The 26,164-nt window shown below is 53.5% G+C and overlaps 1 protein-coding gene across 1 annotated transcript in view; it reads left to right on the top strand.

Annotated features, from left to right (window-relative positions):
* The window catches only part of Ryr3 (ryanodine receptor 3), a 269,526-nt gene that overhangs the window by 199,454 nt on the left and 43,908 nt on the right, over window positions 1-26,164 (top strand). The window contains 11 exon segments of the mRNA XM_042687574.1: window positions 237-297; window positions 3,139-3,377; window positions 4,600-4,681; window positions 8,982-9,112; window positions 13,204-13,524; window positions 17,066-17,306; window positions 18,955-19,042; window positions 19,140-19,232; window positions 23,021-23,035; window positions 25,594-25,764; window positions 26,020-26,079. Of these exon segments, the coding sequence (XP_042543508.1) occupies window positions 237-297; window positions 3,139-3,377; window positions 4,600-4,681; window positions 8,982-9,112; window positions 13,204-13,524; window positions 17,066-17,306; window positions 18,955-19,042; window positions 19,140-19,232; window positions 23,021-23,035; window positions 25,594-25,764; window positions 26,020-26,079 (1,502 nt within the window).

Here is a 26,164-nt window from a genome sequence, read left to right as displayed (position 1 = left end):
GCTGCTCTGGCTGTGTGTGTGCACTAGCACAGGCCCAGGGGCTGTGCATGTGGGGGTTAGCTGCTCTGGCTGTGTGTGTGCATGTGGGGGTTAGCTGCTCTGGCTGTGTGTGTGCATGTGGGGGTTAGCTGCTCTGGCTGTGTGTGTGCATGTGGGAATTGGCTGCTCTGGCTGTGGTGTGTGCACTAGCACAGGCCCAGTGGCTGTGGGGTCACAGACGGTGCTTCTCATTCCAGGAAGCGACGCTTCTACAATGGTCAGCTGTCTCCACATCTTAGCGCAGACACTTGACACAAGGTAAGTCTTCGGGTTTGTGGTAGGCCCTCAGGATGCCCTCTCTGATCCTCATAGAAGGATGAGCCTGACCCCGGAAGCCGGCACTCTGTTCCTCCCGTTCTACCTTGCAGCAGCCCGGCCATGCCGCTTTCCGGATGCTGAGGGCTGAGCCTTAGCTCAGTCTTTATCTTCTCTTACTGGGAAATTTGTCTTTCTGAAGACAATATGCATAATGTGGCAACATGCCACACCATACCCAATTCTCTACACACACACAGAGGAGCTTTGATGAACAGTGCAGCCACAGGGATTCCGAGACAGGGGAAGGGCATCGCTCTGGATTCACTGTGCCAGCCAGGAGTGGCAGAGAGCTCTGACCAGGAGGATCGAGACAGGACGGGAGGGTGTGAATTTGATCAGGGTCCTTTGTGTGCACGAAGAGAAGCATCACAGTTAAACTACTTTGTGCAACTAATCTATGCTAACAAAAGATAAAAGGTCAGAAAAAGCTAGTCACACTTCCTGAGTCATTCCGGTAATCCCAAAACTGGGGGAGTGGAGTGCAAAGCCAGAAAGAAAGAAAGGAGGGGAGAGGAGGGGAGGGAGAGGAGGGAAGGGGAGGGGAGGGGAGGGAGAGGAGGGGGGAGTAGAGGGCAGGAGGGGAGGGGAGAGGAGGGAGAGGAGAGGGGGGGAGGAGAGGACAGGAGAGGAGGGGAGAGGAGGGAGAGGAGAGGGGGGGAGGAGAGGACAGGAGAGGAGGGGAGAGGGGCCAGGGGAGGGGAAGGGAGGGGAGAGGAGAGGGGAGGGGAGGGGAGAAGGGAGGGGAGGGGAGGGGAGGAGAGAGGAAGGAGAGGAGGGGGGAGTAGAGGACAGGAGAGGAGGGGAGGGAGAGGAGGGAAGGGGAGGGGAGGGGAGCGAGAGGAGGGGGGAGTAGAGGGCAGGAGGGGAGGGGAGGGGAGAGGGGAGAGGAGGGGAGGGGAGAGGGGAGGGGAGGGGAGGGGAGAGGGGAGAGGAGGAGAGGGGAGAGGAGGGGAGGGGGGAGGGGAGGGGAGAGGGGAGGGGAGAGGGGAGGGGAGAGGGGAGGAGAGGAGGTTGGCTATAGGCAGGCTGGCCAAGGTCTGAGGGAATAGACAGATGAACAGGGAAGGAAGTCTTACCCAAAATACGTAAATTCTAGCTGCATTGACATAAGTGATTTTAAAAAACAAGTTGTGAAAAGAAGTGGCAAGGGAGCTTTCTTTCACACGTTCACTAAAGAGGGCTTTGTCAAAACCAGGAGAAAGCATTGCAGAGGAGCCTCCACCCTGAGGACGCAGCCATAGATCCAACAAACGGATAGCTATTTAAAAAAGGGGGTGGTAAAAAAGGAGTGAGACTCCTTAAAAGAGATGTTAGGGATTTTATGACCTTGTTTTTGAGAGAAACAAACAACACGCTATGGACATGTGCGGATGGGGTCAGTCACTCCAGACCCCACAGCCCCTTACGGTTCAGATGAAGAATCTTTACACCAAGAAGCTAGGCATGATGGCACAAGCCTGCCGTCCCAGACACTTGAGACCGTCAGAGTGCGGGTTCAAGGCCACCCTGGAAGAGTTAGCAAGACCCTCTGTCAACACCAAAACACAGGAGACTGGCATGTAGCTTGTGGGCAGAGTCCTCGCCTAGAATACACCATGCAGAAAAGCTTCGAGGGTTCACTTTTCTTTTCCAAAAAAAACCATGTTCAGAAATCATCCTCAAGGAAACATCGTCTGTGAATATTTACCCACAGGCAGCAAGACGCACTGACTCTTTGTAGTTAAGTCTATCATCTAGTGTAGAAATATAGGGAGTTCGCCGGGTGCCGGTGGCTCACGCCTGTCATCCTAGCTACTCAGGAGGCTGAGATCTGAGAATCGCAGTTCAAAGCCAGCCCGGGCAGGAAAGGCTGTGAGACTCTTACCTCCAATGAACCACCAGAAAACCAGAAGTGGCACTGTGGCCAATTCTGTGGTCGAGCGCTCACCTTGAAGAGCTGAGGGACAGCACCCAGGCCCAGAGTTCAAGCCCCATGACCGACAAAAGAAAAAGAAAGAAGGAAAGGAAGGAAGGGAGGGAGGGAGGGAGGGAGGGAGGGAGGAAGGGAGGGAGGGAGGGAAAGGAAGGAAGGAAGGAAGAAAGGAAGGGAGGGAAAGGAAGGAAGGAAGGAAGGGAGAAAGGAAGGAAGAAGGGAAGCTACAGGTGACATGTAGGTTTTGTTCCAATTCTAAGTGCTGTAAGAATATAATGAAAGATTCAGATACTCATAGCTCAGCTCCCTCCCCATGAGACACAGTTGATTTTCCTCCCTCCCCAAGTGGTCTAATAAAGTTTTATGACACTGCTTAAAAGGGATCAGCTGGCCCTTCCTCCCCTCTTCCTCCAACCGAAGAGTTCCTTGCAAACTGACAGACCCACACTTCCTTCCTTGCCCTCCACGCGGCCGGGCCTCACAGGAGACCAGCCAGGGCCCTTGCGGATGGTGTGAGCCCACAGAGAGCTGTGGGAAGATCACCTCTCTATCCTCACAGCTGAGTGTTTATAAAAGCCTACAGCCGCTGCCCATTCTCCAGGCCATGTGACCAGTATCCATCTTGTTCTAGATTGCTGTTTACAGATCCTGTGGAGCTAAGCGATGATTCCCCCAGCCCGAGTGGCTTTGAACTTTCCCTCCCTGTGGGATGTGTGGTCCAGGTTTCCCCCTTCTCCGCACACAGCGTCTCCAGGGGTTAGAGCATCAAACGTCTGCCCAGGTGCACCGCAAGTCACCACTTTCAAGAAGGTTGCTGGCCAAAATGCAGAGGCTGCCTCTGGCTTTGAACATCATGTGTTTGCTCGCAGGACTGTCGTGAAGTCTGGCTCAGAGCCCGTGAAGGCTGGCTTGCGGGCATTCTTTGAGAATGCCGCCGAGGATTTGGAGAGGACTTCGGAAAACCTGAAGCTGGGGAAGTTCACCCACTCCAGAACCCAGATCAAAGGCGTCTCTCAGAACATTAACTACACCACGGTGGCCCTGCTACCCATCCTGACGTCCATCTTTGAGCACGTGGCCCAGCACCAGTTCGGCGTGGATCTGCTCTGTGAGTCTCCTGCTATTGCTCAGGAATTGCTCTGCACAAAGCCACAGTCGTCTGGCGAGAGCCATGCTCGTGCATTGAGCGTGAGGGCAGAGTGGAGAAATGATCATTCCATACATTTTTTTCTTCTTAGATTTAAGAAAAGTGAGGTAATGAACCTCTGCAGGGGGAGAACTCCTTCATTTGAGGGCATAATATTTACTTACACCCCAATTTCCTATCTGCTAGCCTAGCTCTCAGCTGTTAGGCTTCTATTTAATTTGAAAGGTTATCTTTGTAACACAGCCTGAGATGTTGGCCAAAATGCAGAGTGTTTTGCTCCTGGGGCTTTCCATTGGTCCTGTTAAGAAGCCTTAGTTTATTCATTGGTATCAGAAGCAAAGGAGAGCTATGCACACTTCGTTATCCAAGCTGTAGAAGACCAAGCTGGTCGGTTTCATTTGAAACCACGCAGGTAACGCATCACCAGCTTCAGTTGTACCTGTTAAGTGTTGGTATGTGATTAAATTTGGCTGAACTTGCCAGTGACTCAGGCTGTGTCTCCCACAACCCTGAATGGCTGAAAATTAGTCATTCACGTGGGTAGGAGTTCATGGAAACAAGGCAGTTCCTTGATTGAAAATAAAACATTAAGTGAGTTCTACTTGTATTAAGGTCATCCTAGACTGAGTACGAGTCCTGGACAGAACCGGGGCTTGCGGCCTGTCTGTTTAACCCGGTGCGTTCCTTCCCTTAGGAAGCAGTGGTACGCCCAGCTGCACTTGAACCTCCTTTGGAAAGACACAGCAGTGAATTTGGGGTGGGCAGACTTGAGGGCCTTTGTTTTATCTCTGAAGAAGGCAAGGCGCCTATGCATTTCTCCTTAGAAAACGAGCAAAAGGCTTTATCAAAATGGCTTCTGAATTCCTTTTTCTAAAGGAAGAAGAATGACACTTGATAGTTTGGCCCTAATACCTCTCTGTGTTGGAGGGAGTCCATGACCATTTGAAGGCTTGGTGGGTCAAGCAGTTCCTTTCCCAGGAAGGACTGTGCGCCTCATCCCAAGCCCAGGAAGGAGGTGCCCCGGCTCCCCCCCAGCAAGCTGGCATGGCTGCAAAGGCTCCCTTCGCTTAGAAGGAGAGCACGCTTCTCGTGCTGATGCCTACCCTGCCTTTCCCTTCGTGGACTGTCCTGTGTGCATCTGGGCCGGGATCCGTGTGATGAGGACGTCTCTGCTCTGTTTCAGTGAGTGACGTGCAGATTTCATGCTACCGCATACTGTGTAGCCTCTATTCCCTCGGGACCGGAAGAAACATCTATGTTGAGAGGTAATTGGCAAACAAGAGACGAGCATGTTGGGGGCGGGGGGAACGTTACCCGGGAGTTTTTAAACATTTAATAGCATCTTGTCCGCGCAGCAAAACCAGACTGTTCACTGGTGTGGAAGGATGGGTGTTGAGCCTTGGTGAGGCGTATCTGGTAATGGCAGGAAGCGTGGTCAGGTGCTGAGATGCATGGCGTGGGTGAGGAAAGCCTGGAGTGCGCGTGGCCAGACGGAAGCCTGTGAAGGCGCGTCTGGTCTCCCAGGCCCAGCCTCCCGCGGGAAGGCGCTGCAGGCAGTTGCGTGGCCCACGCTTTGGGACCATGGGTCCTGCCCGCGCCCCGCTGTCAGGTTAGCTAGCTTTGAGCAAGTGCGCACTTCAGAAGTAGAAACGCTGTTCACTCGTCTCGCGTCGTTGCAGAAGTGCTTGGTTTACAGCTTTGTCCTCCTAATCTTCCCGCACAGGAGAGGCCTGGCTCTCCCTGGCTCTTCAGCATCAAATGCCAGATGCTGTGTTGTTCTGTCTAAATCCAGGGCTGAGATTGGAAGGATAAAACTCTGGCCTGAGTTTTATCCTTAAAAGACTTTATCTTTCTTTTTTTCCCCCCTTTCACACATGAAAGGATAAAAGAATTCAATCAATCTATGCTTTACTTAATCTAAACTACTTTGGGGGTCTGCTCTGTTGATGGTGCTTTTATCAGACCACCTAACAATAAACCTTTATTTCATGATAAAGCGTACATCAATTCAAATTGCAGTGTCTCCATAAAGCAGAAAGAGACTTGATCTCCTTTTAGAACTAAAGAACTGATTGATTGGAGTGATGAGCTGGTAATGAGACTCTCAGCACTGCAGAAGGAAAAGCAGGGGAGGAGGGAGCGAGCTCAGCTGATCCTCCGCCCCCCCCCCCAGCACCGCCCCTCCAGGCAGCAGCCAGCTCTACGGGATCTGCTGGCTGGCTTATGTTTGCAGCGCTGGGGTTGGGCCTGACTTTGCCAGGCTGTGTTCTGCCTGAACCACACTTTCAGCCCTCCAGCCCCGTTTTCATTGGTTATTTGTAGAATACGGTGCTGCCTCCCACCAGGGAGAATATCTGAGCCTCGATTTCCCAGCTTTTAGAAACAGTGAAGTCACTGGTGTAACCGTCTGTGCCACAGTACCTAGTTTCCTTCTGCAGCGTTGGTCTTACCACTTTTCTGCCCTGGCTGGCCTAGAACCATGAGTCAGTCTCTCATTCTCAGCCTTCCTTGTAGCTCAGAGTTTACAGGTACACACCACTGAGCCCAGCTATGGCTTAAGAAGGAGGTTTGTCAGCTTTTCTGCCCTAGTTAGCCGCGAACCATTAGCTTCCCATTCTTGGCATCTCAAGCACTAGGATGATAGGCATGAGCCATTAGCACCTGGCTGAAATTTTCATTTAATTATGTCCTTTTTTGGTAGGTTCATGTTCATAAAATACAAGACGTCACCATGTCCCAAGAGCTTGGGCCTGGGCCTTGGCCCCTGGAAGCCCCCGGAGGGCATGCTAGACCCACGCTATGTCAGGGTCTCGTTCTGTCTTGTTTCTAATGTGTTGTTCAGGAAGAGAAGTTATAAATAATAAGCCCATCCTTGCTCTGCCACTGTTCACTGAATTTTCCTTAATTACTAAGTATCTATTAGATTGCAAGAGCTTCAGTAGATGTGTGGTCCAACAGCTTGAGTGTGTGTTGTAGTTAGATTAAAAAAAAAAAAATGCTGCCAGTCGCCTGGTGACGGATTGAGTCTGAAGAGGAGGAGGAGTCCTGAAACCGGCATTGCTTTTGAAATGTTTTTGTAACTGAGGCAATCATGCAAATGATGGTAATGACTAGTGAGGTTTTCAGATAGAATTTCTGAGAAGGGTAAAGGCTTTTGTGCATTTAATCATGCAGAAGACTTGCATAATTTAACATGAAGAATCTTTGAGAAATGTAGAGACTTGATAGGATTTTTTTTTTTCTTTGCCAGTCGTGGGCCTGAACTCTGGGCCTGGGTGCTGTCCCTCAGCTCCTCAGCTCAAGGCTAGCGCTCTACCACTGGAGCCACAGCGCCACTTCCAACTTTTTCTGTTTGTGTGGTGCTGAGGAATCGAACCCAGGGCCTCATGCATGCAAGCGCTCTACCACTGAGCCACCTTCCCAGCCCCTTGATAGGATTTTGTTCCAAAAAATAACTTAGAACTTAAAACATCTAATCTCAGTTTTTATTTTTCATGAACACTGTGTTTTCTCCTTCGTGCTGCAATATACGTATTCACTCTGTTTTCTGCCTGGCTCCTTCTGATCAATGGTTTCTGATCAAACACTACGCATGCACCCCTCTCAGGGTACTTCTCGCTAGGACTATGTATTCTCCTCTGCTACATGTTACCTTCTTTAGCATCTTTTGAATACACATGATAGAATTTTCAAAATTACAAAACACCACATATGTGAGACATTAATATTTTCACTGAGATTGCTTGTTCCTGACAGCAAACATTTGAACAATCAATTTCCATTGAGATCCATGGGGTTAATTTGAGAGGTTAATAAATTAGGAAGTAAAACATACTGAAAATAGAAATTAAACCCCTTTCAATCTGTCACCAACTATCTACTATGTATAACAAAATGCTAAGTGCTAACAACTAAATAGAAGCAAATCGTGTTCATATCCACAGACGAACTTCAAGTCAGTCTGGGTTTTGGGTTGCTGTGGCGTGGTCTTCCAGCCCATCCCTGCCTGGAGGTTTGGCCCAGCTTGCTGTGCCCAGATGGTGCTAGTCACTGGAGACGTAGCATCTTAGCAGCTTTGCCAGTTCAGTCTTTGCTTAGGCCTGGGGCTGAGGTCATTCAGCATCCTGAAGCATTACTTTTACAGACTATTTTAGCAAGTAGGCCTGGAGATGCGTTGTTTATCTTTCTTGGCTGAACAGCTGATTGGCATGATTGTGTACTCCAGACTAGAAAATGTCCTGTGGGTGAACTGGTGAGGCTCAGACTCTTCAGTAATTAATATCAGGGCGGACAGGGTCAGTCCCTGAGCGTGCAGCCCAGGAGAAACAGGACTTCGTAGCTGTCTTCTGAATAACTTCACAGACCCACTTTTATGAGATCGTGACTTTAATTTTGGTAAAAGAGAAAGGAGGAGATGGATTAATTTTGCACCAGAGCAATTCAGGAGAGTGTCCTAGACCCACCTCCTGTGCCAACTAAAATTTGCTGTCAGACTTGAAATCGTACCCCGATTGCCTCCAATAAAAAGGGAAGAGTACAGCATGGTGCTTCTGTTGGCACATACGGTGAGATTTAACGGAAGCAGCCCCTGTGCACACCCAGGTCTGACGTGGAAGGGTCACTGAGGTCTTGGGCCGTGCTTGTCCAGGGGGCCCATGAAGCCCTGGCTCGAGGCCTGTCCACCATCTTGAGCATAGCTAGAAGAGGAAATAGCAGATGGCAGTTCTGGTGAATCACACTTACAATGCTCGCTACTCGAGAGGCTGAGAAGGTTGGGATCTCTGATGCCAACCTGGGCAGAAAACCATCCATGAGACCCTTTCACACTGGTGAGCACCATCACCCTAGCTCTTGGGAAGCCTCGTGCGGGTGGATGGGGCCCAGACTCATGCCTGGATAAGGAGGTGAGACCGGAAAATAAAGGGTCCAAAGCATGGCTCCGTGGGAAGCACGAGGCCCTGAGCCCAGCCCGCTTGGAATAGGAACCCTGGTTTTATGGTGTTTGCTTGTTTTACAAAGAGACTTAGAAGCAGGGGTTCTTCAAGGTAGAAAAACTGATCTTTTTAAAGGGGAAGGAGAGGGATGCTATGTATTAGAACTTTCCTCTTGAAATCTACAAATACCCTTTCGCACCATTTTTCTTTTCTGCGTTAAGGCCAGTCTTTTATTCCGTACCTTGTGAACACTTGGACGTCTTACCAGCTGCTCCCGCTAGTGGTCCGGTCTCCATCTGCGGTAGAGGGCAGACTCACAGAAATTGCACAGACAGTGCCAGAGCCTTCTCAGATCAAGGAGGGTCAGAGTGCACTGGGCACGGACACAGCTCCACGGTGTGTCACACCACCCGAGCCAGTAAGAGCTAGGCGCCAGGTCAGCCACCAATGTCCAGGAAGGAAGCAGAGGAGACGTGTCCACGCAGCCTCCCGGAGCCTCAGGGCCCCGGGAATACATCTCCAGGAAATGGCTCGACAAAGGGACCACGTCCCTGGAAAGGGGCCTGGCCAGCCAGTGCATGAGGCCGCAGGGAGCGCGGGCGCCCTTCTAAACGGACTTCTTTGTTTCCAGGCAACGTCCTGCCCTCGGAGAATGTCTGGCTTCCCTGGCAGCCGCAGTGCCTGTGGCCTTCCTGGAGCCCACCCTGAATCGCTACAATCCCCTCTCGGTCTTCAACACCAAAACTCCCAGGGAGAGGTCTAGTAAGTGTCTTCCCACGGAGCCCACCAGCCTGTCGCTGGGCTGAGAGGCCAGCGGGCTGGGAGGCGGCGTGGGTGGGAACAGCGGTCCTGGAGCAGGGTGGTTCCACTCCCTGAGCGCCGCAGCTCCGTCAGTCAGAGACTGGACCCATATCCCACCATCTCACAACAGAGATGCGCGAGCACAGACCTGGCTGGCACTAGGCTTGGATTCCGCGTCTATGAAACGAGGCGTTGGTATCGCTGGCTCCTAACTCCCTTCCCTCCTAAGGCCTCACGTCCCTGGTCTGGTTGGGGTCCACGGATCTCTTCTGCACCTGGAAATGCTGTTACGCAGCTGTTGCTGCGGTGTTGGCTTCAGAAGGGGCACAGCCACACAGGTGGCCTGGCTGCCGTCTTCAAGTAGAGACTGTCAGAGGTGCTGACCACACAGCCCCCTTCCTCCTGAAGGAGACACAACAGAAAGCACTAAAGCTCAGAGAAACTATTCAAGAAAGGGATGTTCTTCTTTCTTTCCTGTTTGTTCGTTGTGGGGCCTGCACTCCGGGTCTGGGCACTGTCCTTAAGCTATTTTCCTCAAGGTTAGTGCTCTGCCACCCTACCAGACTAGTAGCTCGCGGGGCTTTAGCAACGCCTTGTTCTCCGGTCCGCGTTCCAGAGCTGCCATGAGCCCCTGGGGGAGAAGCTTGTGACTGAGGGCTGCCGGGCAGTTTCTTTGTCACTACGGCACTTTTTATCTAAGGAAGGAGGAGGGAAGAAGCCTTGCTCCAATTCCTTCCCATCAGAAGAACACGCTGCCCCCAGAAGTCACCACAGGCACAGTTTAGATGAGGCTGGTAATAAAACCACTTCTGTACTGGAGCACGGTGAGACCAATGTTCTCAGAGCAGGTCAGGAGAGACTCATTGGCACAGCATCACGGCTTTCCAGAGTCCCCGGAGAGATCTGTAAGCTCAGCTCTCTCCACCCACTCAGCTCACCTTACTTTCTTTTCTCTCTAACACCAGCAAAAGTTCGGATTTTCCAACCTTGTTTTTCTCTGCTGGCTCTTGACTCCAAGTGAGGCACTGCTAACGCGAAAGCCAGGTGCTAGAGCAGGCTTTGGGCAGCTGGGCAATGGCGGTGACGGACACGGGCAAACACCAGCCCGGTCTTGCTCCCCACCTCGACAGGGACGCGGAGCCCATGGGTGATAGTCAGGGAGATGTGTATATTTGTTCTGAGCCAACGGTGTCAAAATATGCCACCAAGAAGCAATGTAAGCAGGTGCCGTGGCTCACACCTGTAACCATAGCAACCGAGGAGGATCTCCGTGCAAGGCAGAAAAGTCCATGAGGCTCCATCTCTAAGTAGACAGCAAAATTCCTGACTGGAGGGGTGGTTCAAGTGGTAGAGCACCAGCCATGAGTAAGCAAGCTGAGTGCAGGGCTGAGCTCAACCCTGGTATAGTGTGTGCGTCTGTGTGTGTGCATGTGCGTGTGTGCGTGCACGTGTGTGTGCATGCGTGTGCGTGCGTGTGTGCACGTGTGTGCGTGTGTGTGCATGTGCATGTGTGCGCGTGTGTGCGTGTGCGGACGTGTGTGTGCGTGCACGTGTGTGCATGTGTGCACACATGTGCGCGTGTGTGTGCACGCGTGTGCATGTGTGCGTGTGTGTGTGCGTGCGTGTACATGTGTGTGCGTGTGTGTGCGCGCACACGCACATGCACGCATGTACACGCACACACCTTGTCTCTGCGTCACCACGGTATAGAACTGCACCTTTTCAGCTCACGGGGGCACAGTAGAGGAGGAGGAAGCCCTGGACGGCTCTGGGGGAGGGGCAGGGTCTCCGTCACCCTCGTACCCATGGCGGGTTTGGGTTTTTTGTTTTGTTTTTTTTTAAAGTTTGTTTCATATCCCTTTGCGCTGATTTAATAAGATGTTCATAAGTAAACAGTAAGTGCCAGTACTTACATGCTGCCACAGAAGAAAGCAGCCAAGGCTGGGAGCGATGGGCTCAGGGTTCTCATTAGAGACACACAGGGCTCCGGGTGCCAGAGACCCCAGACACACGGGAACACGGGCCCCAGGCTGGAGTCCCTGGAGCCGGCGTTTGTCACCTTGGGTTTGACGAAAGGGAGGGTCTGAGGCCTTTCAGAGCTGTGTGCGGGGTCTACAGGCTGCCCTGGGAGTGGCTGGCGGGCCCTGCGGGGCCACCGCCGGCAGAGCCATGATCGATGCCCGATTATCCAGGTAATCCGTCACCTGGACATCTGTGTTGATCAGTCTTGGTGCTTTGCCAGCAGTTACTCACACCACTGTAGGAACCTGGGCACTTTTCTTATTTATCCAAAACTCAAGCTATGCCTGGAAGCGTGTTCATACTACTTCATGACAGTTATGCCAAGCAGGATAAATCCGTGCTTGTGTGTGGAAGTGTCCAGAATATTGGGTTGCTGAAAGCTTCCTGTGCCGGCCAGCCCACTTAATACAGAGTCACCAGCCACCGAGCCGGGGCCCACTTCCGCACACCCCCCACCGGCACTGCTGGGACGGCTCTTTCTGATGCTTCCCTTGGGTGAAGAGCTGCTGGGTGCAGCAGCAAGGACTCCAGAATGGATCTCAGTAGCACTTAAAGTCTAACGTGCATCTGAACCCCCCGGAAGGCTTGATGCAGGTCACTGAGCTTGCCCCCCGGAAGGCTTGATGCAGATCACTGAGCTTAGCGCTGGTGTTGGTAGCTCAGTGGCCTGGGAGAACCAATTGCTTGAGAACCAGTGTTCTAGAAGTCGAAAAGACAGTGTGTTCTCATGACTCCCCCAGCAGCCTCTGTCTGGGCTGGCGGGACTCAGCCGAGCTGTTTTTCAGGTAACTGTGCACTTCTTAGGCGGCACTGGAAGTACAAAGCGCCTTCTGAGTCACAAACGTTTGTTCCATGCAGGAACCCATTACTGTCCATCTAAGGTGCTTTGAAAGGTCTTATCATGACTGCAGGGCACCGACCTCAAGAAACTTCATTCTTCTGAGGCAGGGAAAAGATCTACACTGATGTGCTGTCTGTGTGACATCGAAACAAACACATACCTCAGTTTTCTGTGTCATCTTACAGCAAATGATTATAAACTCCAGCTGCTTCTGAGGCAGCTGGAAGGTTCTTTGTGCCAGGCTGCAAGGCTGAAAGTTCGACTTCTGTCCTTATCTAATGACTCTGCAGGTGCATGCATAAAATTTCCTTATGTGTGAGTTTCTCCCCTCATTCTGTCGGCCACGGCTGCTCTGCCACAGGGGGCATGATGCATTGCTCTCTGCAGACGACCAGCATTGGCGGTAAACCATGTCTGGCCGTATAATTCCTGTAAATCACAGCCGGGAGGCTTTGCCTGCCATGCTGACACTCCTCCGGAGTTGTCTGGGTTGGTCCCCCAAGTGAGACACTCAGCTTTCCACACACTGAAAGCCCGGTGATAGCAGCAGAAAGTGCTGCGTAGCATCACACCTGCTGCGACCATCACTTTGCAGTGTCCCTAGTAGAACCACCACGGCATCTGTCATCCCAACCTAGAGAGGGAGCGAACCTGTCATCGCAGGCCAGGGGAGCACAGACAGGAATCGCAGTTCGGCTGGCCAGGCGTAGAGCACATCCTAGCTCAAAAATAACCAACACAGACTCACAGAGTGGCTCAGGTGGCTGAGGGACTGTGTGAAGGTTTTCTAGCTTCTCTAAGCAAAACTGATAGGACCGAGGGCACCAAACTATGACTCCGCCACTAAATGGTTGGTTGCTAGTCGCTTTTCTTCTCCTCCTGTCTCTCCAGTAAGAGATGCTCTAGGCTGGGAAGGAGGCTTGCTGCACCCAGAGAAGCCTTCTGCGGGCCCCCTCATGGCGTGCTGGGCTGCTTTAATCTACACCCAGGTGTGTTCACACCAGTGTGACACCTGGGAAAATGCGCTGTCTTTGGTGTAGTCTGTGCATGTGGCCAGCGGTCCAAAACTGCCCCACCCTTCAAGGTGTCCTTGGAATAGGCAGAGGAAGAATGGGGAGGGGGAGGAAAGGCCGCCCGCAGGTGCTTTCGGATGACTGTGCCTTTCCTTCTCCTGCCTCCTCTGGGTCAGTTCTGGGGTTGCCAGACATGGTGGAAGACATGTGTCCCGGCGTCCCCCCGCTGGAAGGCCTGATGGAGGAGATCGGCAGCCTGGCCGAGTCGGGCGCCCGGTACTCAGAGATGCCCCACGTCATCGAGGTGACCCTGCCCATGCTGTGCAGCTACCTGTCCTACTGGTGGGAGCAGGGCCCCGAGAGCCTGCCCCCGAGCGCCGGGCCCTGCTGCACCACCGTCACGTCTGAGCACCTCAGCCTCATCCTGGGCAACATCCTGAAAATCATCAACAACAACCTGGGCATCGACGAGGCTTCCTGGATGAAGCGCATTGCAGGTACGCGCCCCTTCTCCCCGGTGGCTGGATGCTTTCTGTCTTGGGTGGTCGCGTGGGGGGTGAGCGACACCGCTCCCTCCTCCTGCCTCCCAGTCACTTCACTGTAAGCGTGACTGACATGTTCCCCGAAGAGCTTCGTGGAGCCTTGCCCCCGTGAGCCCTGCTGACCCAGGCCCCGCAGGTCTCCAGGAAGCCTTCCCATCACTCCCTCCATGCTGGGAGCACCACCGTACTGGCTCTTAGACGCAGTAATTATCCCTAATTTTGGATAAGTAACCTTGCGTGCTTGCCACTTTGCAGCCCCTCCCGCCGGGGTCCTTCCTGTCACTCTGCATTTGCATGTCGCTTCATGTTTTCTAAGACCGCCTGATGTAGGCACACAGTAGGGGCACTTCCAGCTCTGTGTTTGTCTTTGTGCCCTTCTGTAACGGCTGGAATGGAGTAGGCGCTTAGTGTCACTAGCCCGTGTTCTGTTTCTCAACCTTTAAAACATAACAAAGCACACGCTTGGGAAGTGAATACCCTTCCCCCAGTCAGGAAACTGCAGATACTGAGCACCCTGTCTGTCCGACCGGCGTGTGGGATCCGGCGCGAAGGCATCACGGGCCCACGGCCACGGCACACACCTGCTCCTGTTCCACAAATGCCATCGCTCGGCTAGAGGCAGCTGTCAGCCCAACACTGAGAAATGTCCTGCCTGGGAAAACTGGTAGACTGAGGAAGAAAAGTGCCTAGCTCCTTCTGGTCTCACACGTGAACTGAAATCAGCATAGGAAACGCTCTGGGCACGGTGGCTATTGTAGGTTTCCGTGGACCTGTGAGTGAGTGGTGTGTGTGTTCTCTTCTTACTCATGAGCCTTGAAGAGGTGGAGGACGTCTGGCCACAGGGCCGTGAGACCCGAGATGCCGTTCATGGCCATCCACTGTATGGATAGCTGTATGCGGGCCTCCCATGGTTCCCGTGGCAGAACAAAGTGTTGTCGGCCATCATGCAGTGTGTTGAGGCCTGCTCCTTCCCCCAGGGAGGGGGGTTGTCTCCGAAGGGCGCTGACAGGAGCCAGACTTGAGCATCTCTCCCACAGGCAGGGCCAGACTGCACTCAGTCCAGGCCAGAGAACTTCTGGTAACCAAATCAGTTTTGTTTTGTTTTGTTGGTCGTGGGGCCTGAACTCTGGGCCTGGGCGCTGTCCCTCAGCTCTTCAGCTCAAGGCTAGCGCTCTACCACTGGTGCCACAGTGCCACTTCCGGCTTTTTCTGCTTATGTGGTGCTGAGGAATCGAACCCAGGGCCTCAGGCATGCGAGGCGAGCACTGTACCACCGAGCCACCTTCCCAGCGCCCAAGTCCATTTTCAGAGTGCCAGGGGTCCCTCACCTGCTGGAGTTACACCCCAGAGACCCCTCCCTGTGGGAGGTGGAAATCTGCACAATAGCCACCTTAGCCGGTCACCCCGCTACCTCGGGGTTCACGTAACGCTACTTTGCGGATTCTCACTATCGTGGGGTCTTTGGACCGTAACCCCCGTGATGGGTGAGGGATCACTCTTTACATATTGTTTTTCAACCCCAAGATGCAGTGAAGCCGCAGTAAGTGAGCCACATATAGCGAGGAACAGCTGCAATCCAACCCCCTGGGTCAGCTACGGCCATTCCGATTTGGGCCTCAGCTGAGCTGCACCGAGTGCGGCCGGGAAGCCTCAACTCTTAGCTAGTGCATGTCTCCAAAAGCCCTCTTAACCTGTTCTTTCTAAAACTATCTTTTTTGCGTGGAAGTGAAAAATAAAGAGAAATAAGATAAGAAAGTAACTAGAATGGAGCCATTTCTAATTGAAATGTCCTGAGCTAACGGCCAAGATGCCCATTCAAATGTGCATCAATAGTTCATACCATTACTCATTTTATTTTTCCCTTTTCTTACCATTAATCTGATTTTTATCATCAAAATATCCTATCCTGTTAATCTAGTAAATAATAGTGTAATCAGTCAATATATAATTAAAAGGGAATGAAAGATAAGGTAAGAGGCATATTTTTCTTGTTCTTTAAGAAAGGCCACCACCACCCAGGCACTGGTGGCTCACGCCTGTAATCCTAGCTACTCAGGAGGCTGAGATCTGAGGATCACGGTTCAAAGCCAGCCTGGGCAGGAAAGTCTGTGAGACTCCTATCTCCAATAAGCCATTAGAAAACTGGAAGTGGCGCTGTAGCTCAAGTGGTAGAGCACTAGCCTTGAGCTGAAGAGCTGAGGGACAGCGCCCAGGCCCAGAGTTCAAGCCCCAGGACCACCACCAACAACAACAACAAGAAAGCCATTGTCAGCGTACTGGTTTCCCTTTTTGGTGTCCCTGTTGCCAGCCCTCTCTGTGTTCATTTTTCACTGATGTTGTCACTATGTCCCAGGGAGGCAAGCTCCAGGGGATAGGTTGGCTAGGATGATAGTTGCATTATTGTTCTTTTAACAGATTTTTCTATAAAATACCTGGAAAGCATAAATATGCGCATGTATACACACACACACACACACACATACGTAACCACAGACTTTATCTTTTGCATTTGCCAATCCCTAATGGGCCTATTTGCCTTTAACCATGTAATGAAGAGAGTAATGTCAGTTGCACCTGGTCAATGCTAAAGAAATTGAACTAAGCCTTCAGCTGGTAGCATCAGAATGTCATAATCATTCATAGTCATTCTTACAACTTTTTCACTAGTGCATAGTAACTGTGCATGTTTATTGGTTGCAGTAGGACAGACATGTCAGCATTTGAGGACAGACATGTCAGCACCTCTAGAGGAGGAGAAGCAATCAGTTGAGGGTGGCCAGCAAATGCCTGGCCTGGGTAGAGAGAAGAAAGCACAGCTCCAGGCCTGCCCTCCAGCAGCACAGGCCTGGTTCTTCTTAGTAAAAGACTTTCTTTGGAACTTAAGATCTAGCCAGCGGGCCAAAGCACACAGGAGCGTGCTATAAGGTGACGCTGGACAGGCTGTTCAGAAGAGGGGGCGCTGGCATGGGCCTGCATGCAGGAGGAGGGGTTGGAGGGCCAGGAGTGGAACAGTGGCCCCCCCACTGCAGCCCTGGGAGCCGGAGGGCCCCGGGACGGTGCCCACCTCAGCCCTGGGAGCCGGAGGGCCCCGGGACGGTGCCCACCTCAGCCCTGGGAGCCGGAGGGCCCCGGGACGGTGCCCACCGCAGCCCTGGGAGCCGGAGGGCCCCGGGACGTTGCCCACCGCAGCCCTGGGAGCCGGAGGGCCCCGGGACGTTGCCCACCGCAGCCCTGGGAGCCGGAGGGCCCCGGGACGGTGCCCACCGCAGCCCTGGGAGCCGGAGGGCCCCGGGACGGTGCCCACCGCAGCCCTGGGAGCCGGAGGGCCCCGGGACGGTGCCCACCGCAGCCCTGGGAGCCGGAGGGCCCCGGGACGGTGCCCACCGCAGCCCTGGGAGCCGGAGGGTCCCGCGACGGTGCCGACCCGAGCCCTGCCTGCCAGCACCCTGTGCACACCGGCACCCGGTGAGGGAAGAACCTTTGTCCGCACATGCAGTGTACGCCCAGCCGATCATCAGCAAAGCCAGGCCGGACCTGCTCCGCAGCCACTTCATCCCCACCCTGGAGAAGCTGAAGAAGAAGGCCGTGAAGACGGTGCAGGAGGAGGAGCAGCTGCGAGCCGACGGCAAGGCAGACACGCAGGAGGCCGAGCTGCTCATCCTGGACGAGTTCTCCATCCTCTGCAGAGACCTCTACGCCTTCTACCCGCTGCTGATCCGCTATGTGGATAACCACAGGTGTGGCAGCCCGGCCTGCCTGCCCTCCCGGGGCCTGTGGGCACGAATGGGAAGGAAGGCAGCCCGGCCCGCCTGCCCTCCCGGGGCCTGTGGGCACGAATGGGAAGGAGGGCAGCTCGGCCTGCCTGCCCCTCCCGGGGCCTGTGGGCACGAATGGGAAGGAGGGCAGGGCACAGTGGCCGGACACAGCTGCCCCCCCAGCCTCCCCACACCCCCCAGCCTCTCCGCACCCCAGCCTCCCCGCACCCCCCAGCCTCCCCGCACCCCAGCCTCCCCGCACCCCCAGCCTCCCCGCACCCCCCAGTCTCCCTGCACCCCCCAGTCTCCCCGCACCCCCCAGTCTCCCCGCACCCCCAGCCTCCCCGCACCCCCAGCCTCCCCGCACCCCCAGCCTCCCCGCACCCCCAGCCTCCCCGCACCGCCCCTGTAATGGCTGGTGCAGGCCTCTGACCGGGGATTCTGTGTGGACTGTGACCCACATCCTTGGGAGCCACGTCAGAGGCAGCTTGCCCAGCCAGGCCGTGCACAGCGGACCATTCCTACCCCTCTGCTGCCCCACACATTCACTCAGCTCCTATTCCTGGGTTGGGGCAGGCTCTGTTCTAGTGGAAAGAATGAAATAACTGTCTGGTCTAGAAGCTTCCATCCTGGGAACAAGGGAGCATGAGAGGAGTTAGGTAGGATGGAGAAGGTGTTGAGGGTGATGCTGAGAAAGTGACCCGGAGCAGAGGCGGGCTCTTCACACCCTGTGAGGGGGAAAGGCCCAACCCTCTCCGTCGGGGGCAGGAAATACAGCGGGGCTAAGTTAGCATCCACGTTACAAAGCAGCTGTACTTGTTTGAAGTCATTTTTGAGAGTATTTCAGAGTAAACATTATCTATAGATAGCTAGATACAGATAAAATGCGTTTACAGGCACACTGGAAACTCTTTTCTCACCTAGCTACAGGAAATGATACTCATCTTCACAAAAGGATCCCTGCGTTGAGGGTCATTTTAGTCATTTCCGATAGCATAATTACGTTAGCAGAAGGGAGAAGAAATCTGTCAGAGTTTAATGTGCAAATAAAAATACAAGTAGAGTAAGGTTGCCACAGAAATAGATCTTTAATTGCGTTCATCACTACTGATGATCGGGACTCAAGACTGTGTAGAGTGTTTGACAGTTGCTAAATACGGCAATGTCAGAGCGTCTTTGAGATCATCATTAATTCATTCACCCTGCTCTCAGCTCTTCCTGAGTGTCATGGCCGTGGAGCCTGGCTTAGAAACAGATCCTTGCAGCGTGAGGGCCTTCAAGTCCTTCTGTACCTGTGCGGGTAGAAGCCGCGTTGGCACTCTAAAGCGGAAAGAACAGAAACAAAGCGGTTAGGAGGCTGGGATTGGGCTGTGATGGCCTGAGGCCTGCGACCCCACCTGCAGTACTGACTTCTGACATTCATTTGCTAAGCTCTTCCTTGAATCTTCTAGCAGAACTGTAAATGGTCCCTGGAGATCTTTCAAAAACATACCCCAGTTCGATGCATTCTTTGAGGAGAGATGCCAACATTTTAGTCCCCTTGCTGATTGCCTTTGTGTGGGAAGGCATCATTTTTAGAGTGTGGGCATTTTAATCCTTTCTGAATTTCATCTACCTGTTTGTTTTTCAGGTCTAACTGGCTGAAAAGCCCTGATGCTGACTCTGATCAGCTTTTCCGCATGGTGGCAGAGGTCTTCATCCTGTGGTGCAAATCTCATGTGAGGATACCTCTGGGGCCCGAGTTAGGGAGGTGACCAGAGGTGCAGACCTTGCGAACTTCGTTGTGATGTTTGCTTTTCATTTCTCCTCATTTAGAACTTCAAGAGAGAAGAGCAAAATTTTGTGATTCAGAATGAAATTAATAATTTGGCATTTTTGACTGGAGACAGCAAAAGCAAGATGTCCAAAGTAAGTCCTCCATTAACAGTCAGTTCCAAGCTGCATCCTGGACTGCGGGTGCGGTGTGGAGCCATGTCAGTTTTTGTGGTCTTCGTGTGTACTTCGTGTAGGTCAAACTACATGACCAGCTCCTGCGGCTGTGTCTTTGAGGATGAGCGGAAGGAACTGTTCTCAAATAAGCTCAGTCATCACATTTTATCAGTAAATAGCTGCTTGGACGTCAGAAAGTTTAAGTTTCAAGATTCACCTAGGGCAGTCAAGAGGTCTCCAGAGCCGCTGTTGGTGGCTCTAAAATAGAAACTTCCTGTGACGGGAAGTGGGCGGGGAGATGACCTTGGCGTCTCCGTGGTGATGCTGGTAGCACTTGCTCTTGCGCTGTGTTTGTTTCTTCCTGTCTGGAGCACTAGTGCTTGTTTTATTTTAGACGTGTTGACCTCTTACTGCTTTATGCCCAGTGACGGCTGTACTCAGAACGCCAAACATTTGCCCATCTCTGCAGGGAATGTTTGAAAGATGGCGCGTCAGACTCGTGTCTGACAAAGAGAAGGGTGACGCATAGGGAGGTGGGCTGGGATGCCGGGGCGGCTCTGGCTCCCAGCCCCGCCTGAGCCCCGAGGCCTCCCAGCCCCGCCTGAGCCCCGAGGCCTCCCAGCCCCGCCTGAGTCCTGGAGGCCTCTCAGCCCCGCCTGAGCCCCGAGGCCTCTCAGCCTCGCCTGAGCCCCGAGGCCTCACTGTCCTGACTGGAGAGAATTCTGAGCCACCCTCTCCCCTCCTCCACGGGAGGTCTTGTTACCCACGGCCATGGCTTACCTTAATGCTGACCCTGATTAAACACGCCTCCCTGAGGGCCAGCGTGCTGAGCCCTGCTGGCGGTGGCCCTGTTGCTGTGCATCTCAGCTGGTGCGGTGCTGCCTCTGGGGGTGGGAAGGTGGGTGGCAGGGGGCCCTCCGACGCGGAGGTCAGTTCTGGAAAGATGGGCATCGTAGGCTTGCGGCCTTCCAGTCACTCTCTCGGGGATGGAGGCGCGTGCCTGTGGACCTGCGGGCCCCGGGAATGCACCCCGCCTGGAGTCTTCCGGTGTGGAGGAGGCCCTGGCAGCCGCAGGGCCTCTGAGCCCCCACTAGCTGAACTAACACCGGCACTTCTTCCATTGCCCAAAATCTCACTGGAATACGCTCCTGCTACGTGTGTGCTGCTTAGTAGAGGCTGGCAGACAAAGCCACACACAGAGCAGAGGAGCCTTGCTGCAAGCAATCTTACGAGAGCCCGTCCTCCTGCGCTTTAGGTCACTGAACTTACTCGTTGTCACGCACCTTTTGGTAAGCTTGCCTGCTGGTTGGAGATGCAGGAGGTGGATTTTTTGGGGGGTGGGGGAGGACACCTTGCTCAGCGGAAGCTGCTCCGTGGGGTCTTCGTATAGCCACCACAGGCCTCCTCCCCTCCCTTCCTCTTCAGAAACTCAGTAAATCCCAGGTTATCTTCAGATCCACAGCCCAGCCCGGAGCTAACCAGGGTCCGGCTTGTTTGGCAGGGATGGCAAGTGAGGAATGAAAATGACCCTGACCTAGGATTTGGATCAGAGAGAGGCAGGAAATGGCCTCAGCCCTCCGGTGATGAGTAGACACTTTGGACCTTTGGGTGTTCATTCAGAAAGAGACGGGACGACAGAAAAGACCTTTAAAAACTCACCTACTAACACACGCACCTGCAGCTGTGTTCAGCTGCATCACTGAGTGAGGACAGTGGCCTGTGGGTTTTGATGGCGGTGGTCATGCTCAGAGTCCCGCGCCTTCTCTGTTGGTAAGGTTAGTCTTCAAGAGCAAACCCATTTTATTCCGTTGACAATGTGTAGCAGTCATTTCTGAGCCACTTGGGGTAGGCCAAAGTTACCGTATAACTGAACTGGGGGCTCTGTCCGGAGATGCCAATACCACTGTGGTCCTTAGGTCAACAAGTCTTCATTCACATTGTTCCCAGAGCCTCAGTGGAGGCTGGTGTGGGGAGTAAGCATCCGTGACTGGCGAGCTTGCTTCCTGACTTCATCTCCAGCACAGGGCAGCAGTTGATTTTAAGATAGTGAAACCCCTTGTTGCTCAGTAACTGCATTGCTTTCTCTCTGCTGCCTGGTCGGGATGGGCAGCTATCTATCACATTTGCTTGCTTTCACCTCGGCTCCACGTTGAGCACTGGGTTGTATCAACGAAACCTCCCACGGGGCACGGGGCAGGCTTTTGGGGCGTGTGTGTGAGTGCCGCATGCCACACAGCACACGCTGTTGCAGATGGAAGAGAAGGGAAGGAATGCCCCACGGGCACCCTGCTCACAGTGGAGCCCTGAACTAAGGCCAAAAACAGCAATGCTGTTTTTCTGGAAGCTGAGGCAGAGTGTTTTTGAACGTTCACTATCTATTTTGTTTATATATTGCTGGTTGGCCAACATATGTTAATCTAAATGTAACTAAGCTGAGCAGATATTTTTGTTTTGTCTTTTAAACTTGTTTTGTTTTCTGTGGGAAAAAAAGTGTCAGCAGCTTCCTCGGCGGGGAATGGAAAGTTAGAACTTGCTCAGCCCGAGCAATGCCAGTTCCTTGACCACGGTCGTAAACTAGAGAGTTCAGAGTTGTGGCGCAAGAATCAGAGTGACTTGTGGGGGAAGCCGCAGCAGCCCCCAGAGTACAGTTTCAGGGGATCGCTTTACAGAGGTGCCTTGAGGTTTCCGGAGTTACGCGTGACCTCCCGTTCCAGCCTTCCTTCTTACTATTGCTTCTCTTTCATTTCCGCACTCCACTTCCATTATTGCTGTGTTCTTAGATGTCATCCTGTACAGGATGCTCACATCTTACTCATTCTCCCCCACCCACACGCACACCCATGCACCCCCACGCACACACACACTCTTCCTCTTGGCCTCCGCTAGCCTCGCCCGTTACTCTCTCTCCACCCCCAATCCGTCAATCCGTCTGTCTGTCTCATATACACATACCCACTTCCGATGCACTTCTCATCTTCTGATATTCCCGTAGCTTGTCCCTGTGCTCTGATGCCCATTGTTCAATTGACTTGCCTTTACCGCACCTAACTGGATGCACAGATTCCACCGACGCAGGTTTACCTTCTGTCAAAGTCTGAAGTAGCAGGACAGCACCAGCAGTGTGTCCTATCAAACACCCTTCGCCCAGGAGACGAAAAGCCTGGCTAAAAACCCCAAGGTCCTACGTGGCACCGTCTGTTTGATTATAAACCGCTCCTGACCTGAGTGTGGAGAAGTGAAATTATTTTGAAGTTGTGCAGTGACGCCTCCTCTTCGCAGCAGGAAATAATGAAAGTGGAATTTGCTGGGTCGGGAGCCGTGTACGGGTGGTGTGCAGGGCCTCGGTGCCCCTTACCTGAGTCGTGCAGTGGTCTGCATTCACTTTGAATACTGCTGGAGCACTTTTTATTCTTTTAAAAGAGAACCCCTCTTTGGAAGCCTAAGAATTGTCCTAGAGTTCAGTCATTTTCCTTTTTACGGCCAAAGGTCTGATGGGGTTGACTGTGTGACAGCGTTAGGAAGAAAAAGCAGTCTTTGGTCCCGTAGCAGACAGTGTGTGGCATTCGCTGGTGGAAGGTGGGGCGTGGGGAGGGAAGACTTGAGACCTGGAGAGCTGTGCGGGGGACCCGGCTGTGTCACCACGCTCCCGGGACATCTGAGTGTCTGTTGTGTTGGCAGAGAAACGGGCTAAGATGCTGTGAATAACATGTCTTGGACTCCTGCTCTTACTGACTTTCTTGTTTCTCTTCTCTTGCCTTCCCACACAGGCCATGTAAGTAAAGGTGCAGGTCAAAGGCATGACGTGTCTTTTTCTGTCGTAGTATTAGGGGTGCCAGTCACCATAGGGTGGCACAGAATGGAGCTGTCTGCTCCAGGGAGACACCCGCCGTCACTCTTGCAATGGGGCCAGCTGGGGCTCACCTGAGGTCCCTTGCGGTCTCCGCTCCCTCCCAGCGGCCTGCTCTTCTAGGGTGGCAGCCCCTACACTGGCAGATGGAGCTGCCCAGGAGCCTGCTCTTCCGTGCTGCCCCCCAGGGCCATGGTCCTGTCTTCCGTTAGTGGTCCCCCACATTTCCGCTCCACAGGCCCTGCCTCTCAGTATGCACAACTCAAAGAAAATCTTGGATCTGGAATCAGCAGATTACCATGAGTTTCTGTATAAGACATGGTGACACCAACCTTTAGCGGTAACACCAGTTACCCCTAAAGGATACTATGTGGAAATTCTTTTCTGCTCATTGATAGTGTGTACACTACTAGCGGCCCAAGCCTCATGCCTTATGTGCAGCTCTTAGAAAGGATTGGGAATGGAGACTCAAACCTGTAATCCCAGCTACAAGAGGATGGTGGTTTGATACCCACCCAGGCAAAAATTAGGAGGAAACTATCTGGAAAACAAAAACTCACCAATGGAGCTCCGGTGGCTCCCACCTGTAATCCTAACTACTCAGGAGACTGAGATCTGAAACCAGCCTAGGCAGGAAAGTCCATGAGACCCTTATCTCCAATAAACTACTCAGAAAAAACTGGAAGTGGTGCTTTGGCTCAGGTGGTAGTGCCAGCCTTGAGCAAAAAGCTCAGAGTCAGTGCCCAGGCCCAGAGTTTAAGCTGTAGGGCCGAACACACACACACACACACACACACACACACAAAATGTGGACAGGATTGAAGTAGTCTAGGCCCAGAGTTCAACCTATACTCCCCCCCAAAAATGAATAGAGAAGGCAGAGAAAGGAAAGATAGAAAAGAAAGAAAAATAGACCTGTGTTGGCTCAGATGCTTTCTGGCATGTGTGATCTTAGAAAAATTACTTAACTTCCCCGAGCATCATGTTGTCATCTATAAACCTGCTTTGTTACTATTTCAGTTGTTGAGAGGGTAATAGATGTCTTACTTAAGTATCAAGGACATTGAAGTCTGTCATTGCATAGCAATTATGCTATGATGCGGACAAAATCAAGTAGAGAATGAGCAGGAAATGGTCCAAATTCCACACTCAGGTCCACACAGTGACCGTTTTAGCACATTTACTTTAGTACGTGCACTGTGTTCTGCGTTTACATTTTACACGCACACGTGGTTTATATCCGTAAGACCAGGTTCTGGCTCTAAGGGTGACCTGGGGCACTTCAGGGGCAGTGGAGGTGGAGGTGGTGACGCAGCTTTTAGCTCTGTACACCCCCGGTGGACGCAGAAGGAACATGGCTGGCACCCAGTAAACGTGAGAGCCAGCCTCCCTCTCTGCTGCATCCTGGGACATAAGAAACCTTTCCTACTCTCATGTCTCCCCACTACCCTGCTGCTGGCCGGGGCTCCCAGGCCCCCTCCGCCAGGTCTGGTAGCTGACCGGGAGCTCTGCTGTGGATTCCAAAATGTAATCACCCAGGCACCGGCACCCAGGGCGGGACACCCGGCCCTCCACGGGAGGACTGGCGGCCTCTTTCCACTTGGGAAGCAGCTAATGCGACAGGAGAGCCCATCACTGAGCCCAGGGATCCCAGGTCTCGAATTGCGGGATGCAGCCGGCTGCCCTTGCTCCCAGAGCCCATGTCTGTGTCATTATGTCACAGTGCCGCCACCTCCTTCCTTGCTGTAGACACCCGTTAAAGCAAAGGCCGGCGGCCACCAGCTCTGCTTCCCCTGGTCCCTGACTCCCTCTGGCCACATCCTGTCCGACCCCACTTGGCGGAGGGCACAGCTGCCTGGGGTTGGAATCACAGCCGCAGCTTCACACGCTGGACTCACAGCCATCAGGCGGGATGAGGCAGCCACCAGGAGTTCCTTTCCTCCAGTTTTTCCCAGTCCATTCCCAAACCAGTCCTTCCGTAGTGTTTTTCTCTTCCTGTGAGAATTTACGCCATCCCTGGAGTCCAGGGAGTGTCCACAGGGTGACAGCGATCCAAACCATGGCACCTTGTCCCACAAAGGACATGTCTGTCGTTACCCCCTAGCGTAGGGGAACTTGGTTCTGTCGTGCGGTCCTTTGGCCAGTCATCAGCCATTTATTGGGTGCAGAAGCGAGTGAGCAAATGTGTGCTGGGTGTGTCTAGTGTGCAGGTGCAGAAAGGAAAGCTGGAGACTGCTGGTCTTCCATGGGCTCCTGGTTTGTCTTATTAACACTCTTGCCTGTTCTTTGAAATGCAGCCAGGCCCGGCCTGCGTGGACGGGGCCACAGGGAGGCAGGCCGCAGCCAGGCCCGGCCTGCGTGGACCGTGCCACAGGGAGGCAGGCCGCAGCCAGGCCCGGCCTGCGTGGACGGGGCCACAGGGAGGCAGGCTGCCTCTCGGAGGAAGCAGGGCTTTTCAGTCACTGAGCCCTCTCTTTATCCATGCCGCCCTAGTCTGGAGGACAGGACCAGGAGCGGAAGAAGACGAAGCGGAGGGGAGACCTGTACTCCATCCAGACCTCCCTCATCGTGGCCACCCTGAAGAAGATGCTGCCCGTGGGCTTGAACATGTGCACTCCAGGCGACCAGGAGCTGATCTCCCTGGCGAAGTCCCGATACGGCTGTGTAAGCTGGCGGCCCGGCTGGCGGGGCCCCGCAGGGCCGTCCTTGGGGTGGGGGCGGGAGGGGGGCCTCGGAGCAGAGGGCAGAATCAATCAAGGGGATCAGAGCTGGCTCCCCTCACTTCAGCACTAGTCTGGGCGTCAGTAACAGGATAACTCTGCACATGTCCTTCTCACGAAGGTCACAGCTACACCCTGCTGCTGACCCCCACGCCAGCGCCCTGCCTACATAACAATAAAACGGAGCCTCTTTCCACAGAGGGACACGGATGAGGAGGTCAAGGAGCACCTGCGCAACAACCTGCATTTGCAAGAGAAGGTGAGGCCGGGCCGCCCCCCAGCGGCCTTGGCTGGCTTGTATGGCTTCTGAGACGGTCTTGCTCCGATCCACGGCCTCTAGCCTC

Source organism: Dipodomys spectabilis, unplaced genomic scaffold, assembly GCF_019054845.1.
Source record: "Dipodomys spectabilis isolate Male_0828 unplaced genomic scaffold, ASM1905484v1 ptg000108l, whole genome shotgun sequence".
Classification (NCBI taxonomy): Eukaryota; Metazoa; Chordata; class Mammalia; order Rodentia; family Heteromyidae; genus Dipodomys; species Dipodomys spectabilis.
This window is presented reverse-complemented; position numbering and strand designations above follow the sequence as displayed.